The 19,156-nt window shown below is 46.0% G+C and overlaps 1 protein-coding gene across 1 annotated transcript in view; it reads right to left on the minus strand.

Moving 5' to 3' along the window:
- NCKAP1L (NCK associated protein 1 like) overlaps positions 1 to 19,156 on the minus strand; it is a 2,015,530-nt gene that overhangs the window by 480,970 nt on the left and 1,515,404 nt on the right. Inside the window, exon 27 of the mRNA XM_069653209.1 lies at positions 10,926 to 11,019. Within this exon, the coding sequence (XP_069509310.1) occupies positions 10,926 to 11,019 (94 nt within the window). The remainder of the gene's footprint in view (positions 1 to 10,925; positions 11,020 to 19,156) is intronic.

Consider the following 19,156-nt stretch of genomic DNA (forward strand, 5'->3'; position numbering starts at 1 on the left):
ATAAACCTGTGCTGCTAATTCCCGTAGAAACGTCCCTTTGTTCCTTAACTGTTGCAATTTCTTGTTATCCGAGGAAGGAAAGCGCCCTGCAAGGCCATGAGACAGCACCAGGCTCCTCGCAGGGCACATTCATCACAGCCAGGCCAACAACAGACATCCAACCCCCACCCAGCCCACCAGGATGGCACCCACCACTGACCCAGTCCAGGAACCCTTGCATTCCACAATAGTGAGTGACCTCAGACCACCACCCACACAACTAATGGTCATAAAAGATCTAAACGAACTCAATCATTTCACCTTATCCCATAAATACACTCTTTGTAATATGAGGTACAAGGAGGAATAAAATGATAGTTCAAAATGAGGGTGGAAGCCTTGGGTGTGGAGAGTGCAATATGGACAGAGCAAGGAATGTGTGGGTCAGCGTGATCGTGTTACTTCCCCTATGCCAGTCCCCAAGTTTCCCAGGTGCATGCCATAATGATGTAGTAGAATTATCGTACAATAGTAACACTGTAATAGCAACATGTGAAGCGCCTGACCTCCAGTCCCTGGGGAGATGAGCGCAGAGGACCCCACGTGAGGGAATAAAGAGGGTTGATACTGGAACCAATCATAGCCTGGCATTCCCTATGGAGCAGGCCCATGTATAATTAAGGGTGCCAGAACTGATTCTCTAGCCCTGGTGTGCAGTGGAGGCAGAAATCGGAGAGGTTTTCATGTAATAATTCACTTCCGAACGAGGTGCCCGGCGCGAACAAAAATGGCGGACATGGCCCGACTCAGTAGCGAGAAGGAGGAGGGGTGGACGCCTATGAGCAAAGGAGCAAGGGCGGCGGAGCAGCAAGGCGGAGAGCGCTGCTGGTGTGCTGTTTGGCGGGGTTGCCCTGATGCCTAGGACCCCCAACTGCCACAAACCACGTGAAGCGGCTGAAGCAAACTCAGCGGCACAGATAACGGGACCAGGCAACGCTCCAGAGGAGAAGTTAAGGTGGCAGACCACCCAGGCAGCAACCCCAGGCTGGAACAAGACCCAGAGAGCGACACTGAGGTGGGCGGCGAGGGCGCTAATGGCTGCTGTACTGGATTGAAGCCCCCAGTGCTGAGGCTAACCCTTCCAGCAAGAGTACCGGAATCAGGAGACGGGACACTTTGGCGGGGAGCTGTGGACCGCGACGCATGAGAGCAAGGGCACAACGAGGCAGCCAAGGCGGTGAACCGGAGACACAGTGGCAGTAAAATAGCAGCGAATGCTGCACTGGATAGGATTGCATACTCTAAAGAGATTGCAGAGGAGCTACGCAGTGGGGCATGAATAGAGTTGACAGAGCCTGCACCTCATAACTGGTGCAGGTACGTGGCGCACAGTGCTTGGGCCACAGACACAGTGACCCTGGGCTTAACACAGTGGAGGAGACCCTTTCATTGCACGCCAACACCCGAGGTGCAAGGAAGAGGGACCACAGAATAAATGGGCACTGGGTCGAACGGCACCCAGGAGGAAAAGGGCACAGAGCCTGGAGTCGCTGGGGGATGAACGCTGGAAACGTCTGCAAGAACGCAGAGGAGACGAGGTGAGCTAGCATGTCTGCAACTGCCCAAAGGTCACCCCGTAGGCCACGGAAGCACTGCACGACTGCCCCAGGTGCATTAGAAGACATACACGGGGCGCAGGCTGGGGGAAGGGGACACAGGTTCCTATAAAAACGGCACGATAAACCTGAGGACACAATTATCGTCCAACCTACCACAAAGCATCGGCTGACACGTGCTGCTGCCACCTGCAGCAACACTATTATTGGCCACCTCATTTATTTGTCACGCTGCACTGGCTACTACACACCGCCTGGAAAGAGGGAGGTCAAAGTTCTCAGGCCACAGAGCAATAAATTGACACTACCACGAGCAGTCCAACTAACAGCGGTCCAGGAGACATAGCCCACTGGGACCTGGTAGGCCTGAAGGCTGAGATGCACTGCTAGAAACTATACGTCACATAGGGAGGAGACCAATACAACTGAAGGCACTGCAGCAAGTGCTTGCTGGCATAGCCAGTGCCAGCTGCATTGGGTCACGACATGGCCCGACTACTGGGCAGCATTTGTGAACGGAACAAGATGAAAATGGGACTTGGCTGCCTCCCCTGACCACGTAACAAAACCACCTACGGGCTCTGGCGAGATTGCGCCGCTCACACAGTCTGAAGAGCCCAAGCAGGAGGCAAAAGAAGAGAGCGCAACCAACACAGCGGGGCCTTCGGAGAAGTGATGGAAGGCTGACATTAGGCTAAACGACATGACATGGTCACCCACAGAATCTGAGAACCAAAGAGTGATCCCTAATTAAGCAAACACAAAAGTGAAAGAAGACATGCAGCTCATGAGGCAAGACATGTGCAACCTGATGGAACGGGTGAAGGCCACAGAGACAGAGCAGAAGGGAACTGCAGAAATACTGATAGATTTACAGACCCAGGTCCAGGACCTGGAGAGGACAAACACTGCCCTGGAGGCGAGAGCAGAAGATGCGGAGGAACGGGCCAGGCAAAATAACGTGCGCCTACTCGGAATACCAGAGGGAATGGAGGGACCCAACCCCACAGAATTTGTAGAGACATTACTGCAGCAAGAAGTAGGTGCTGGCCAGCTCTCACAGGGATTTGTGATGGAGAGGGCACACAGGATATTGCAGAAGAGATCCCCTCCAGGATCACCCCCCCGCCCGATGATAGCCAAGATCCTAAATTCCCAGGACAGAGAAACCATATTACGATATTCGAGAGAAGGGGGTGAGATAAAAAGAGATAACGCTAAAATCGATATATACCCTGACTACACGCCGGCAGTGCAAAGAGCAAGGAACTCTTGTCCCAATAAAGGCCAGGCTGCGACAACTGGACAGCAAGTACATGTTGATGTACCCACCAAGGCTCAAGGTTCTATACAGGGCCATGCTGTGTTTCTGGAATCCCTGGCGGCCACCATCTGGCTGGAGCACAATAATCTGGACACAGGAGAAGAACACGTGCCACAGCCTACACTCTCATATGCAGGACATGGAATCGGCAAATAAGACGAATAAAAGGAGTGAAGAGAAGGTTTGACACTGGAGCCAATAGTAAACATCACTGCCAGGATGCATAATTTGCCTAAAACAGGAGTACGGCTGGGTCACTTGGCCTGGGCTGATCGACGCACCTGAGAGTACTGGTATTGGCCTGTTGCTGACACTACGAGATCCACGCTCGATGACCCGGATGGTCCAAGAAGGTGCAGGGGCGCCTGAGCATTGCTCGGACAGAGCAACTGCTGGGCGCAGTTGGTTCATTTTATTTTATTGTTGTCGTTATTGTTTGAAAGGTTTAAAAGTCTTCACAATGCTTTATATAATGGGGCTACAGGTGCTTAACGAGGTGAACATGAGAGAATGGGGCAAGAGTGGGGCAAGAGCAAACAAAAAAAACGGACAGGATGGGGAATAGAACACTTGAACGGGGCAACACGGGGAGCAGAGAGCGGTGTGTTTGGGTTAGATGGGTGACCGATGGCAGAGCGTGGGGGGAGAGTGGAACTGGGTTATGTTATACAACAATGGCACTGGTATAAAAGTGCTGACATGGAATGTTAGAGGGATGGGCACCTACATGCGCTGGAACAGGATCAAATCCTTCCTGAAGAGGAGACGAATCTCCATAGCTTTGATACAGGAAACCCACCTTGCTACTGATAACAACAACAAGGTAACGGATAACTGGGAAGGACAGGGCTATGGAGCAGCATATTCTAAATATGCACGAGGAGTGTACACGTGGATTAACTATACAGTGCCATTCCGACTGATAGCTAAGGAGGTAGACACAGAGGGTAGATACCTGATACTCAGAGGAAGCATTGAACAACTGGAAGTCTGTATAGTTAACTCCTATCTCCCCAACTGTGGGATCTCTACATATCTGTCCAAACTGGGCGCGAAGCTGGGTCCCTATCGAGAGTGCCTTTTTATCTGGGGGGGGAGATTTCAATTGTGTCAGAGACCTTTTCCTGGACAGATCTAGCCCCCGGCGCAGGGTGCAAGAGTGACCCCGTCATCGCTCAACGAGGTGATAGGGAACCTAGACTTGGCGGAAGTATGGATGGAGTTTCATCCTGAGAGCAGGGAGTACTCCTATTTCTCTTCTCATCATGGGCTATTTACCAGGATAGACTACTTGCTAATAGACAGAACAGACCTACACCAAGTGGAGCCGACACTATACCTGGGCAGGTCGATATCTGATCACTCACCGTTACTAATGGAATGGAGGATGCATGGCCCTAGGCTGCCCATACCATTGTGGCGTATGCCAACAGACTCATTGACCGATGGCACCTTCAGAGAGGACCTTCGGACCAGAATTGTGGAATTCAAGGATAATAATGTGGGGAGTGTGAAAGGCTGGGACACAATCTGGGAGGCACTGTAAATTGTGGTCAGGGGGGAGGTCATGGCCAGTACTGGGGGCATTAGGAAGGAAGTTGCTGACAAGCAAATTGGAGGTGAGTGAGGGGATCATCAGGCAGATGGAGGACTCTGCCCACAAAACTAGAGAGAAGGAACTGGAACTGGCGGTAGCAAGAGACGATTGCCAGAAGGCCTGGGTTAGACTAACACAATTCGATTACATTGCAAAACCCACCACAGCAAATTGGAGGGGGACACACCCCACAAGCTATAGAACCCTAGGCATTTGATCACAGAGATAAAAGATGAATCTGGCTCTTTGCACACAACAATATCGTTGATTAATGATGCCTTCAGCGAGTTCTACTCGTGATAATATCGCCACGACACACCGGGACCCCAAGATGAAATTCAGGACACGTTAGAAGAAATAGGCCTACCCTCACTAGATAACACCCAATGGGAGGTGCTGAACAGGGAGCTATCGGCTGACGGTATAAGCAACGTGATTCAATCACTAACTACCTGCAAGATCCCAGGAAGTGACAAATTACCCCCTGAGTTCTATAAGGCGTAATGTTCTGAACTAGCCCCGGTCCTACATGAGGTCTTTAGGGAGGCGTACGAAGCGAAGGTGATACCGAGGACCATGAGGGAGACGCTGGTGGTCCCGATACCCAAACCTGGTAAACCCATGAATGAGTGCGGCTCGTGTAGGCCATTAGCAATGTTGAACTACAACATTAAAATACTGACGACCATACTGGCTAAACGGTTGTCGACAGTCATAGTACAAGAAGATCAGACTGGGTTCATACCAGGCAGAAATACAGCAATAATCTTACGCAGGCTACAGCACACTGCACATTGTCGCACAAACAACAGACTCACAGGGACAGTGTGCTGTGGTCTCCCTAGATGCCATAAAGGTGTTTGATTCCATATACTGGGAATGGCTGGTAACCGTTTTGAGGAAGTTTGGGCTTGGCGAATACTTCATTGGGTGGATTTAGATACTATATGAAGCACCAGTGGCGAGGGTAAAGACAGGCAGAATGGTGTCAGTACCAGGGAATATCCAAATGGGCACCAGACAGGGTTGCCCGCTGTTGCTTATGCTATACATCCTGAGATTAGAGCATACAGCAATATACCTCAGGAAACAATTCTTTGATGCAGACATTGAGGTGGGCGGGGTTTACCATGTTGTGTCCCTATACGTAGACGATGTGCTGCTCTATCTGCGAGACCCTCACCTTAATGTACCAACAATACTAGAAGTACTGAAGAACTATGGGAGGGTGTCAGGGATCTCCCTTGGCAGGGAGAAGTCTTGCATATTTCCACAGGCGGGGCTAGTAGGTAAATCGGAGGGTGAACTCCCAGAGGTTGGGATCCGGTGGCGGCTATACTCATTTAGGTACCTAGGGGTGAATGTCTGGCATACGCCTGAATTAATGCACAGAGGGAACACTGTATTAGCTATGCAAGAACTCTGGAAGTCCATGAAATTTTGGTCCAGACTCCCACTCTCAGTAATAGGCAGGGTCGCTATAGGTTTTTATATTTCTTCCAAAATGTTTGCTGCTATGTTCCAACCTCCTTTTTTCAGCTGCTGGAAAAGCTATTGAGAGAGATACTTTGGGGTCCCACTAGACACAGACTATCCCTAACCACACTAACACTGCCATACAAGGAGGGAGGGGTACAACTACTGGATCTGGAAAGGTATTATCTGGCAGCACAACTCAGCTTTGTTGCTAAATGGCTTGAGGATGAGGCCACCTTGGAGCCAAAATTGATAAAGCAACTATTTACGCCTGTGCGCCCAAAACAAACACTGTGGATCTCAATGAGGTGCTTGAGAGACACCCCACTGATTGTACGATTAGGCAGGAGAATTTGGGACAGGGTCCTAAAATTGACAGGATGCGAACACCCCTATTCCCCCGAGACCCCAATCACAGCCGCAATTTGCGCAGCCACGGCAGACCTGGCGACCGTAAGGCTGTGGGAAGGGTACGGCATTTACACCTGGGGGGGGACACATACGAAGAGGGCATTTTCAGGGAGTTTGAATCCATGATGAGAAGGAAGGACTAGCCAACGACCAGTTCCTATGGTACCAGAGGATCAGGAGGGTAGCTAAGAGGTGTTGGAAAGAATGGCCTGGGGAACCGGAGGTGGACCCATTACTAATGCTACTCCATAATCTGGGAGACGAGTGGAAACCTGTGTCCAGGCTCTACAACCTTTTGGCAGACAGACCCAACCCCAAAAGCGCTAAACTAAAGCAATAGTTGGAGGCAGATCTGGGGTGTGTGATCACTGAGAAAGAGTGGGAGGGATCCCTCGGGTACCCCCGGGAACTGTCAAGAAATGCCCAATTCAGGTTAATCCAGTTAAATGTCCTGCACAGAACCTACATGACTCCGAGCAGAATAGCCAAGTTTAGCAAAACTGCAAACCCACATTGCCCAAGGTCTGAGTCCGAGGGAACGGATATGATGCACATGTTCTGGGAGTGCCTGAAAGTACGACACTTCTGGTCCAAAATAGACAAAGCTTGCAGAAGGGCTGGGGTGGCTAGATATGAATGGACACCGAAGGAATGCCTCCTGGGTGCTTACCCAAGCATCAGCAGATTCACACATATAATGGCGTGTGTGCTGGCCAAAAGGTCCATTGCAATGGCGTGGAAAAAGGCAGGGGCCCACAGTACTCCAGATGGCGCAGTGAATTTGAGCACTGGTCTTACACAGAACAAGGGTTTGGGGCGACAGGGTGGCTAGGGCGTGAGATGACTTGGGTCCTGCATATGAGGCCGGGAAAGCACTGACTTGGGACATGTTTCACCCATCGGACGATAAACCCCCATGAACAAACTGTGCCCACACTTAAGATGCCCAGGACAATCAACGACTGGGCTACTGAAACGTGGTAACTTAAACAAACACCCTCTGGCCCCGGATAACTCTGGCGCCGCCCTGCACAACTATTATCCCTTAAGCAGAAAGATGTGCACCCTAAGAATAGGGCTACTGATGAAGACTGTTTGTTTTGTTTTGTTCTGAGGTTATTCGTTGTTTCATTGTAATTTATATACATATGTAACAAAGATGGCAAATTGAGTAGCAAACTGTTGAACTATTTTATAAATGCCAATAAAAACATTTTAAAATAAATGGTGGTAGCATATGAGAACGTCCCATTTTACATGTTTTGCTGCAAACACCAAAAGTAGCACTTTTTTTTTAAAGTAAATTCCATTTCTGTCGGAATTAAATCCCTCCCTGCTCTACAAGCCTGTTCTGTTTAACTTCCAGGCTCTCACTCACTCAGAGACAGTAGAATGGTAAGTGCCTTAGAAAAGTAAAGAGATGTGTTCCTTTTTTTGTAAACATATTGAAGCTCATTTTGGAGTCCCCAGAGCGTAAATGGAGAGGATAAAGGCAGGCATAACACTGTTACACCTGTCGTAACTCCTCCATTCGCTTTCATTGTTGTTGAAGCCAGAGGGCGGGGGTGGAACAGGAATTACGTTTCTGCCTCCTTTTTGCCCTCTGCTTTCAAAAACTAATTGTTTTTTCACCAGCAGGAGGTTTTCATGCTTGCCTAAAACCAATGACTTCCTATGGAATATGTCTGCTTTTTGCACCAGCAAAATCCACGCGGTTTCCCTAGGAAATCATTGCAAACGCATTCTGCCATGTGTACATAGCTGGATGTGTTTACTCTAGTTAAGTGAAAACGTAAACGGTCCCCTAAGGGCATGATCTCTGCAACTCAGGTTGAAGTCTTCTCATTGGCATTGCAGCCCACCAATCATAAATTTGTGATTCGTACCAATTCAATATTGTGTCTACTACTCTGAAACTGCATTTAAAATATGTAAAGCTACAAAGAAATAGAAAAAAGCTATTTTCATTCACCAGAGAACAGAAACAACCATAAATAAAGCAAAATCATTTTTCACAGACTTTAGGAAGGTAAGGAACCCTCTCCAAATGTGTGCAAAGCAGGACATTTCAAAAACCAAAGTAGATAACCTAGCACCCTTCTTAATTACGAAAGTGGAAAAATATTAAGGTTAATCCTGAAACCAATCCCTGCACATCTACCAAACACCTCTCAGAAACATATGAATCCATTCTTTTAAGTCTTTAGCAAACTCACCGATGTATACACTTGTAAACTAGTGAGTAAAATCAAACCAGCATAGGTCAGCTACCATCTCCCCACTCCTGAACTGAAAAAAAACCTGCAGACCTAACATATTTTGTCAACTACCAAACTACCATCAATTTTAAAAGTGAAACTGATTTAGACCCCGGTAACGAAACAGCTGTAAGACTATGGTGAATATTTCTCTTTATTCCATGACAAGCAGTCATGTTTCCAGGCCCAGAAGAAGTACACAGAGAGCATTGATAGACACCCTGGAAGACATCTTGATGAAACTGTACTTGAGTAGACCACTGTCATTCTCCTCAATCTCTTGATGGCACATGACTCTGCTGATCTCCCCACCCTGCATACAAAACTAAAGGAATACATGCATACCCAGAGAATGCCTTTTCAATTAAGTGTGTCCTTCAATAATAAACCATTGACCAGGCTAATATGGGCAAGCTAAGGCCCAACCCCATATCTCTTACATGCAGCTTCCTCGCACCATGGTTGCACAATGTCTATTGTTGAACCCTCACAGACACCCTCAATCATTTCAATGGTGCGTTTAATATCCATGCTGAAAATACCCAGCTGAGTTTTCAACTTAAGCCCAACAACCCCAGAAACCTACCCAAGGTGTCATCCTGCCTCAATGGAATAAATGTCTGAATGTCCAGCAGCCAGCTACTTCTAAACCAAGTCCACATTGAAATGATGCCGTGTGACCCCACTGTGATAACAATTTCTTCCCCATTCTGGTCCAATTACATGAGTCCTGCACCTGTACCTGATCAATTGAAATATGCAAAAAAGCAGAGACTTTTATTTGATTGGGAATTGTCCTTCTTACAGCATATCTCTTCAGGTGTGAGTAGTTTCCCTTGTAGGTCAAACATACTTTCAAAAGCACATACCCGGTGTAGAAATGAACCACACAGTGCATCTAATCCAAACCCAAATCAATACAAGACTGAACTATTGGTATAGCCTTGTAATGGAATTGCCTAAAAAAGAGATTGCCCGCCTGGAGTCAATCCAAAAAAGAGCGACCCACCTTATTGTTGGACTGGGAAATGCTGATCACATTTCTGGGGCACTAACATCCCTGCCCAGCCTGACTATCCAATCTTGCATCCATGTGCATCACGAGAAAAACCGTAAAACCATCTTGAACAGTGTCCAGCCTATATCTCCAAACACCTCACCAGATACAGACCTTCCAGATGCTTAAGATCCAGTACTGCAGCAAATTAACTCATATATATATATATAGGCCTGCATGGAGAAGCCTAACAGCTACAGATCCCATCCTCTGGAATGGGTTTCTGGTGGAACCAAATTAATTGTCTTTCAGAAAATGACTAATGATTGTGCTTTTAATTAAAACTTCAATGCCAGGCCCATGGCAATATAACATCAACTCCCTGACTTGATGTCTCAGAAAAATTCCTTTAGAAAAAAATCTTGTCTGAGGGTAGGAATTAGTTGTTCATAAAGCTACATTAATTCCTCGCTCTCCCTGTGTCTTCGTGAATCATATGTTGTCCCCAACCCTTTTTACCCTCAGTGCCACACATATTCCTGTCATGCATGATTGTGATTTAAGCACCTATAAATAAAAACCACATCCACACTTCTGCAAACACCCATTAGTACCCTGAGTAAAAAGTGTGAAATAGTGGGATGGGAACATTCCAAAACAGGTTATTTGATTGATTGATTGATTGATTTGTTTATTTATAGAGCGCCTTACACCAACTCCCTTTCATCGAGGGAGTTGGGGGGAGTTGGGCAGGGGTGGCAGGGGGTTTGCCACGCATGCATTTATGATAAAAAGGTCCTATAAAAAAGAAAAATCGATGAAACAAAACAGATTAAATCACATAGAATCGAATGATCTAAAAACAAACTTCAACTGTCAGCAAAAATTCGGGACCGAGGATCCTGTAACACGTTATATGACGGCTGCACTGGCCCTTTGATTTTGTTAAATAATCACATGACCTGCTACCTCCTCAAGCTCCTAAGTAGGAATTATTGGTGAGGCATAAACCCCACGGAAAGGACTGCATGTATATCTGTGAACAGTTTGTCATTGTTTACTAATTTCTACTACATGCCATGTGTTCAAAAACGTCTGCCCCTGAAAGATTTCAGGCATAGACTTCCTGTCTGAACCTTCTGTAGCTAGATCCTCCACAGACCAAGTCATCTGTTGGAGACATACCACACACAGTCACACAGTCTCTGTCCAGCACACAGCAAACCACCAAGCCATTTGTCACTTGAACACATCATTGGTCACTTACCTGTTTTCAGGTGGGCAAGAGCCGCCACAAGGGTGGGATCCACATCACAAGCAATCCCGGCTGAGGTCGCCAGCTCAAAAATACTCAATGTCACCTAAACAAAAGACACACATGCAAGTCAGAAGTTAATAACGTACAGCTGCACAATGGCATGTTGACATCTTGTTTGATGAGAACATCAGCTAGAAGTGACACTGAACCTCTGTGCAACTTTAATCACTTAACTAGAGTGGTGTTTCCAGTCATTCTTTGACATTAGGGCATGCCCCTTTCAGACCTTAATGAATGTTGTTTTTTAGCAGATATTCACGTCAAACGTGCATCATTTTTAGCATGAGAGACAAACAGAACCCAGAACCTGTGATTCCCTTAGTTGAGTTGCCAGAAATATTAAAACTTAGCAACATTTTATGTTTTTTTAAACAAATATTTTTCGCACAATATTGTGTAGAAAAAGGTGCAGTATTTGTGACACCAACAAAAGTATTACCCTTATAGAATTGCTATGCAATTATTCTAAAGTTACTTTAGATTCCAAAAAAGAAGTCATTTTTGGAATTCTCTGTTACTGGCTGGCAATTTAATTTTTTTTACAGTTACATGTCTTTTAACAATCAGTGAAACAGCATGGAAAAAAATAAGTAAACACGAAAAGCATACATTTCTGAAAACAGAACTTAAGTCAGGTGGAGACCATTTGGTTAACTGCCCATATTTTCCTAATTCATGATTCTTGCAAAATCCAAAAGTTGTAGTAGACAGACTGTGGACAACAAAGTGAAAAATCACATCACCTCTTTGCTTGTCCATGTCTACGAAAGCGACATGCCACTATCATGCCCTATATCTCCTAGCCGTAGGATGTATAGAGTTAGGAAGAACACAACATAACCATTATTTACAACTGTGCCAGGGATCACAATATTTTCTCAATATGTTCATTGAACACAATTTGTAATTTGATAGCATAATACAACATACTTTGTTTAGCCAAAGCAAATTATGATTTTTTTTTTTAAAAAAGACATTACTGTGATTTCACGTATCCAACTTGCCCGTCTACTAAACACGGGGAATACTTGTAATGGATGCTTTGCGTTGTTAGGGAGTTTGGGGGTGGGGGGACTATGAACATTTTCACAAAATGCTATATCTAGATTCGTGCAGTGGTCGAGTATTAAAGCGAAAAAGCATTTCACACTGCATTTCTACTGTTTTCTCAATAACAATCGACTTGACACACATAGACTGACATAGCCCACAGGATCAGTAAAGACAGTGATAGAGGTGTAGCGAAAAAAGTAGTGGCACTATGGTCTCGGCAAGGGAGAGGGTAGGCGCAGGCATAGTGCAACATCTAACGAGGTGTTGTGGCTGGGAACTTGCAATAGACTAAGTGACTAGTAACTAAGGCTCCTAGTACAACTTTACACTTGCACAGGGACATAATCCTCTATACAGAATGGTGAATATGTAGAGGAATAGTAAACAGAAAAAAATAAAAGTCATGGAACACCGCTCCCTACCGTTCCCGCTCACTTCGATCACTGAGTAAAGACCAAGGAGCTCATGTTCCTGATGGCATAATGTGAAGTGTATGAGTAAAATGCAGGTTGCAGTAGTCTAGCCTAGAGAGAACCAGACCTCTAGAGACAGTAAGCTTCTGGGGAAAGGAGAGGAAAGGAAGAATGAATACCTCCGAAGAGGTGCAGTTGATAGTTTGACTTCTTAGAGACGTCCGAGATGTGAGGAGAAAAGGAGAGTGTGGAGAGGGCCAAGGGAGGCCGGCCAAAGAGTGACAGTAAAGGAGGGTGCAGGTGTGCCGGTGAGGAGAATCTCTGTCTTACTGGCATTAAGGCAGAGATCATTGGCGGCACACCACTCCTGGATAGCAGACAGATATTCAGAGATGAGGGAGGGAGAAGAGGTGGCAGAGGAAAGCCTGAAAACGAGCTGAGTGTCATCCGCAAAGCACTGAAAGTTGGAGCAGAGAGCGGCAATGCAGTGAGCAAGGGGTGCCAGGTATTGGTTGAACAGCCAGGGCGAGAGGTTAAACCCCTGGGGAACACCACAAGTAGAGATTGAGATGAAGGAAAGGAAGTACCCAAGTTGGACCTGGGAGGGTCGATCAGAGAGGAAAGAGGACAGCCAGAGCCTAATTGTTGATACTTAGGTTATCATGGAGACGGTTGAGCAGGATGGCATAGCTGACCATGTCAAAGGCAGAAGAGAGATTGAGTAGGACAGAAGGGATGTTAGAGTCAAGGTTGGAGAGCAGGTCTTCACGGATGTTCAGGAGAGCAGTTTTCCTGCTTCTGGCAGCACTGAAGCCTGACTGATGGTCATGGAGACATCCAACAGAGTCAGTGTGAAGATTAAGCTGGGGGATGACCAGCTTTTCCAAGAGTTTGCCCAGGAAAGGAGTGATAGAAATTGGGTGATAGTTAGCCAGGCAAGAGGGGTCGCTGTGTTTTTTTTTAGAAGAGGGTACACAAGACAGTGCTTCAGAGGGGAGGGGAAGACTCCAGAGGCCAAGGAATGGTTACAAAAGTAAACCAGAGTCAGAGCAAGGGTGCCAATGTGGTCCTTGATGGTTTTGGACGAACAGGGAAGAACTTGTTTTGACAAGACTTTCATAGATCGGACTTGTCTGGAAATCTCGTAGGCGGAGAAAGAAGGAAAAGATGAGAAGGAGGAAGGAGAGGCAGCTGCAGGGGGGGCAGAGGCATCACAGAGAGAAGGAGGGGGGAGAGGATGAGAGAGTGGACAGGATATACTGGTTTTTTTTTATAGATGAAATGATAGGCAAGGGCCGTGCAAAGGGCCTGGGAGGCGACAAGAGATGTAAAGACTGCAGCATGGATGGCCAGCTCCTTGCAGATTTTAAAGAGTTCTGCTGCGTTGCTAGATGCCGCAGAGATGCAGGCTTGGATATGGGCTCTCGTCTTATTGTGGACAAGGAGTCGGTATTGCCTTCGGAGCAGGTGGCAGGCCAGTTTGTCAGAGGATGCACAAAATGCCTGCCATTTCCTCTCAGCCACCATACACTTGTGTTTTGGAGTGAATCGGTCAGAGTCGTACCAAGAGTTGCATTTGGCTTTGGGTGTCAAGCGGATCCTCGTGACAGGGGCAAGAACATCAAGAGTATCAGAGATAGAGGAGTAGAGCATGGAGAGGGAAATGCTTCCAGGCCCATGATGTGGGGGACACTGGCTGGGCCCAGCATATCCTATATCCTGCTTGACATTTGACAAGGGGCACCTCTGCCTGCCTAGCCCTCTCTTACAGAGCACAGGTGCAGATGCTTTAATCTTTTTTTCTAGTTTTTCCTTACTCTTTTGTAGTTACAGGCAAGGTAAGGGAAACATATGGAACATGTTGCATGAGGTTTAGTAGGATAAACACACAGCCAAATGGGATTGGGAACACAACATTGATTTTTTTGTTTGTTTGCTTTTTGGGGTGACGGGAGTGGGGGAAATACAGGGAAATGTTTTGTTTTGGAGTTAGGGAAAGTAAAGGTAATATTACTGATGACAATGCAGGCAAATAAAATACACACATACTGTAAAGGTGCAGAAGTAAAGCTCAGATGCAATGGTGGCACATTTTTGGGTATAGACTTTTATTAATCAAGAAAGGGTTGGAAAAAGGTATCTATCCCTAAAGTTAAGAGGCGTATACTTGCCTCAAAGAAAACGAATGAAATCATCACAATGTCCAAAACCAAAAAGTCAATCACTGTCGTGTGTCTCAAAAGCCTACTTCTGTCCCTAACACTAACAACTTTAAGCAACTGTGCAAGGATGATCTCTTCCCAAAGTAAAGTGTTCCTGGTAGTTCCAATGAACCCAAAAGTTCCCAGTCTCTCAGGCAATCAAAAGTGATGAAATAAACAATGCTCATAAGCATAGAATTCCAAGGCTAGGGTTGTGTTCCTTTCCCCTAGACGCTTTCTACTTTCATTCCTTTTGTGCTTCGGAGTCCTGTATCCATTTATGTAAATGTCACTCAGCAATTCACAAGGATACACTTCTTAGATTCACAGTTCTCTTATCCCAGCAACTTGGCACACTTCCCTACCAAGCGCAGGATTATGTCCTTTCACTCTTAGGGTCTGTGAGTCTCTTGTTTCTCAACTTCTTATGTGGGTGCGGGTCCCAGACACTCAAGGATCTGTACGGCTTGTTTTACTCTCCTTCCAAGCCATTGGTCTCTCATGGACCCTCTCGCTTTCTCTTACAGGGGCCCAGACCCTCTTGTTACTTGTTACTCCAGGTCTTTGCCTTTCACATGGGTGTGGGTCCTAGACTCGCAATATAGGATTGTATCTGCTTGGTTTACTCTCCTGCCAAGCATACCATTTTCCCTTTTTTGCTTCTTTTTCACTCAGGCTCCCAGACCCTCTTATTCTTGACTTATCATATGGGTGCGGGTCCCAAAGGTGTCATAACTGTTTGTTTCACTCTATGCCGAGGCATAATATTCCTACCTTTTGGTTATTTTTGGGGTCCCAGAGTATCTTATACCTTGACTTTGATTTGGGTGTGGGTCCCAGGCTCGCAATATCCTGAAGTTCCCAGACCTTCATATTCCACGGGATCCCGCTTATGGTTTTGCTTTCATATGGGTGCAGGTTCCAGACATGCAATGTTCTTTAGTGTCCCAGACCCTCTTACTCCATACTCTCTCTTCACCCCATTGCTTCCCCGGGCCACCAACGTCTCTTGGGTAGCCTGTGTACCTGTTAGCTTCTTTGTTGTAAGTACAGTGTTTCTTGAGCAGCTGCATTGCTGGTTGAGGCTCTGGTAGCGTTCTGGAAAGTGGCGGGTTATGCAGCGACTCTGCAGACATCTGACTCTACCCAGCTGCGCGACCTTCCTCGCTGGTGCTTCGCCGGGGGCTGGGATGCCCAGAGGTTCATCATGGAAGCAGCGTGAGGGATCCTTCCAGCTCGGGCCAGGTTTGCGTTCTCCACTTTCTCTTTTGACTGCTTCCCATTCGGCTCCTGACTGCTCGCCCGATGCACAGCTCCCACAATTCCTCATCAGAGGATCGTTCTCTCTTCGCATCCCAGCTGAACTCATATTGAAATCTGGCGCTGGTTTGTTGCCTTCACTTGGCCCATTTACATCTTGTGAGAAGCTATACTGCTCGCTCTGATCCCTCAAAGTGATTCTCAGACTCTCTGTCATGTTCTTCTCAGTTCTTGGTTTCAATCTGGATGTAAAATACTTGGTTGGTATTTCAATCTTGTCAAGTATGTTATTTTGCCTATTTTGGCAATAGAAATCATCGGCTCCAGCTAGAGGGGGAGAAGAAGGACTTGGTAATGGAGAAGGGGTTTGTGGCACTGAATCGGGGGCATAGCGCTTCTCCTTGGAATAGTCGTCCCCAGACCCATAGGGAGCTTCCATCCCCATGTGATCCATCCTCCCTCAGTGCACTCAGGGGGATTATTGATTTGTGGATGCACCACCCTGGCCCCAAGTGAAAGGTCATCCCCTTAGGGAAGAAGGGATGACATCCTCACATTCGTCACAATACACACAAACAAAAGAGGGAAAGTAGAGACCAAAACGCACTCAAATATAATGCATATGTCAAGAAAGATCACCAGAAACACTTACATAGGTAACAGAAACTAGAGCACAAGCTGTGGGGTGACTATGCAAACTCTTCCTTGAACAGCCTAAAAAACAGAGAACGTGAAAGTGATGTGATCCTTAAAAGGGACATCAAACCTCCCAAAGCACAAAGTATATTGCCGGGTGATTGCTATACACTAATTGGCCCGCCAAACAGAACCCCGTCGGCCCGAACCCACGGGACTGGTTCATGCACCATTACTGGATGCCGGAAGGTCCAGCAGCATCTCAAGGGAACTCTGAATATAGAAATAGGCATTTGGATGGAGCTGGGAGCAAGGCTAGAAGGACGATGGTCCTGCCTCAGTGGTGAGCAAATAAAACTGATGTAACAGCTACAAAGCACCATTACAAGTTGAGCGGTACAGGAAAACAAGTGGTGGTTTATCAGTTACTGAAAAAGAATAACATTTTTCCCTCGCCGCCAAATTATAATTTTTGGGGAGATTTACCAATGGTGGAATTAGAGGGCAATAAATCCATAGATTTTATGGAGGACGAAGCAGATGCACCTCCAGTTTGTTTCTGGAGGTAAATCCTCCACGTACTTTAAAAAAAAACACTGGATTTACAACGCAGTAATTTCGCTGGTGGTAAATCTGGCAAAACTCCACATGGAGCCCTATGGACTATAAAATTGGGGGTTACCACAACTTGTAATCCCACCTACTGCCTAACTCATAATGAGGTCCACAGCATTTTCATCCGTGAATTAAGCACAGAGGTTTCTAAAATGGAAACTTGCTTCTCTTTATTGCAAGTTTTTTCAGGAAAATCTGCACAGTATGTTCCATATCAAAAGTGACCCTAGAGTTTCTAATATCACAATGTAAATTAATTTAAAATGTTTGTCAAATGTTATTATGGTGAAGGTTTTGGGGAATCTTTTCTATGCTTTCCACTCTCTCCCCCCACATGAAAGCTTGCGCTTACTAAATGTTTATTCACATGGTGTCACTGCCCCCTTTTGTAAACCGCGACTCTGGACAGGGGAGGCTGCGTCCTGTCAAAGAGCTTATTTAACTTGTAACGATATCACTTGATCGTTGTCCCACATCTAATAAACAATTTATATCCCTTCCGTTTGGATGAGCAGAACGCATGAACGGTGTGCAGGGCTCAAAACAGTTGGTGTGAAAGGCAAATAAATGCATTAAAGGCCTCCTGCCAAGAGAATGTTTTTCTGTGCAGCATTTCTTAGAAAGAAATGTTGCAGTGGAGACCAGTTCCGTGAGATGAATTCTCCAGGGTGCAAATATAGACAGCAGAGCTGCAACAGCAGCCACTAATTAATTCGTATTTTTTCTAGAGTCTACGTGCAGTTGTAACATCTCTTTCTCATAGTTTGATTTTTCAGGGTCATAAAAACCTTTAAGGGCCCCATGGAACGACCAGCAGAGTCTAAACAGGTGGAATAAAGGATGTTTGTAAATTCAATAGAAATCATTTCGAGACGTAGCACAGCAATGTATATACAATAGGGCTCATCCATACCGTTTTTTTATTAGGTGCAAGTCTGAGTGCATTTTCTACCAATATCCGGAAGCCCAGTTAGGTGGAGCAAAGCACCACAGAATTGCACTGAGAGCTACGGTAACGCGGGGTGGTTGTTTAGCGCTTTACAGATGATAACCTCTGTGCATTCCCGTCTTACACCTGAATGTCAGAACTAAATTGTGCAGATTTTACAGAAAAGGACACCAGCATGTCCCATTGTCACAGTGCGAGAATACGACGTGGAGTGATTTACTGAAAAACATTGGTTTGAGAGTGAAATAAAAACATGTTTCTGAATTCCAGAGATCTGCTTACATGCACGGCGTGATTTACAGCACGCACAGGGTTAGAAAAATAGGCGCCAAGTACCAATGTACATATCGAATACCATACACTTGCAAATATAAACTATGCCATGAGTGGCTACACAAAAAATTGACAAGTTTCTTAATCCCTAAATCAGCTGACAATTACAACCAAACACAAGCATCAAACAAGCATGTTGTTGTGTATGCCCTTAGAGAACATGCATGGCTTTGCAGATCGGCCCTAAAATGTATAAGCTCTCACCAACTCCACACGTATGTTGCACATACCAAAACATGAACCGAACCAACACCAATTATGATAGAAACAATAAATTAGAATATGATTGATAATAATGTTATAGTTGATCATTTGTTTAGCACTTGTAAGTGAAGCATGACACGAGAGCGTTTGTTTGCTAGAAGGAGATGCCTATACCTAAGGTGAGGAGCTGGCATAAGCAGCCCAAATCAAGCTTCCCTGGCCCAAGGAGGGGTAGCTCTGGTCCAGTGATCAGTGTGGCCTGGGGGGGTCTAGACACGAACAAAGGGAAACAAAGCATTATGTTGAGACAAGCAATGTCCACACAGAGGTATTGTAAAAAGAAGGAAAGTATGTTGGAATGGTTGTAGCACAGTTATTTGGGATTAGAAAGTCTCAAGTTCTTAAGAGTAGCATACTTTAGTCCCTACCACATAGGGTTTAGACATGTCAACTGCAAGGTAGAAATACATTATATATGGGCAGTGTTAGCCGCCGGATGCGCCCCGGCTCGCCCCA

This window comes from Ambystoma mexicanum, chromosome 3q (genome assembly GCF_040938575.1).
Source record: "Ambystoma mexicanum isolate Mex_15411 chromosome 3q, UKY_AmexF1_1, whole genome shotgun sequence".
Lineage (NCBI taxonomy): Eukaryota > Metazoa > Chordata > Amphibia > Caudata > Ambystomatidae > Ambystoma > Ambystoma mexicanum.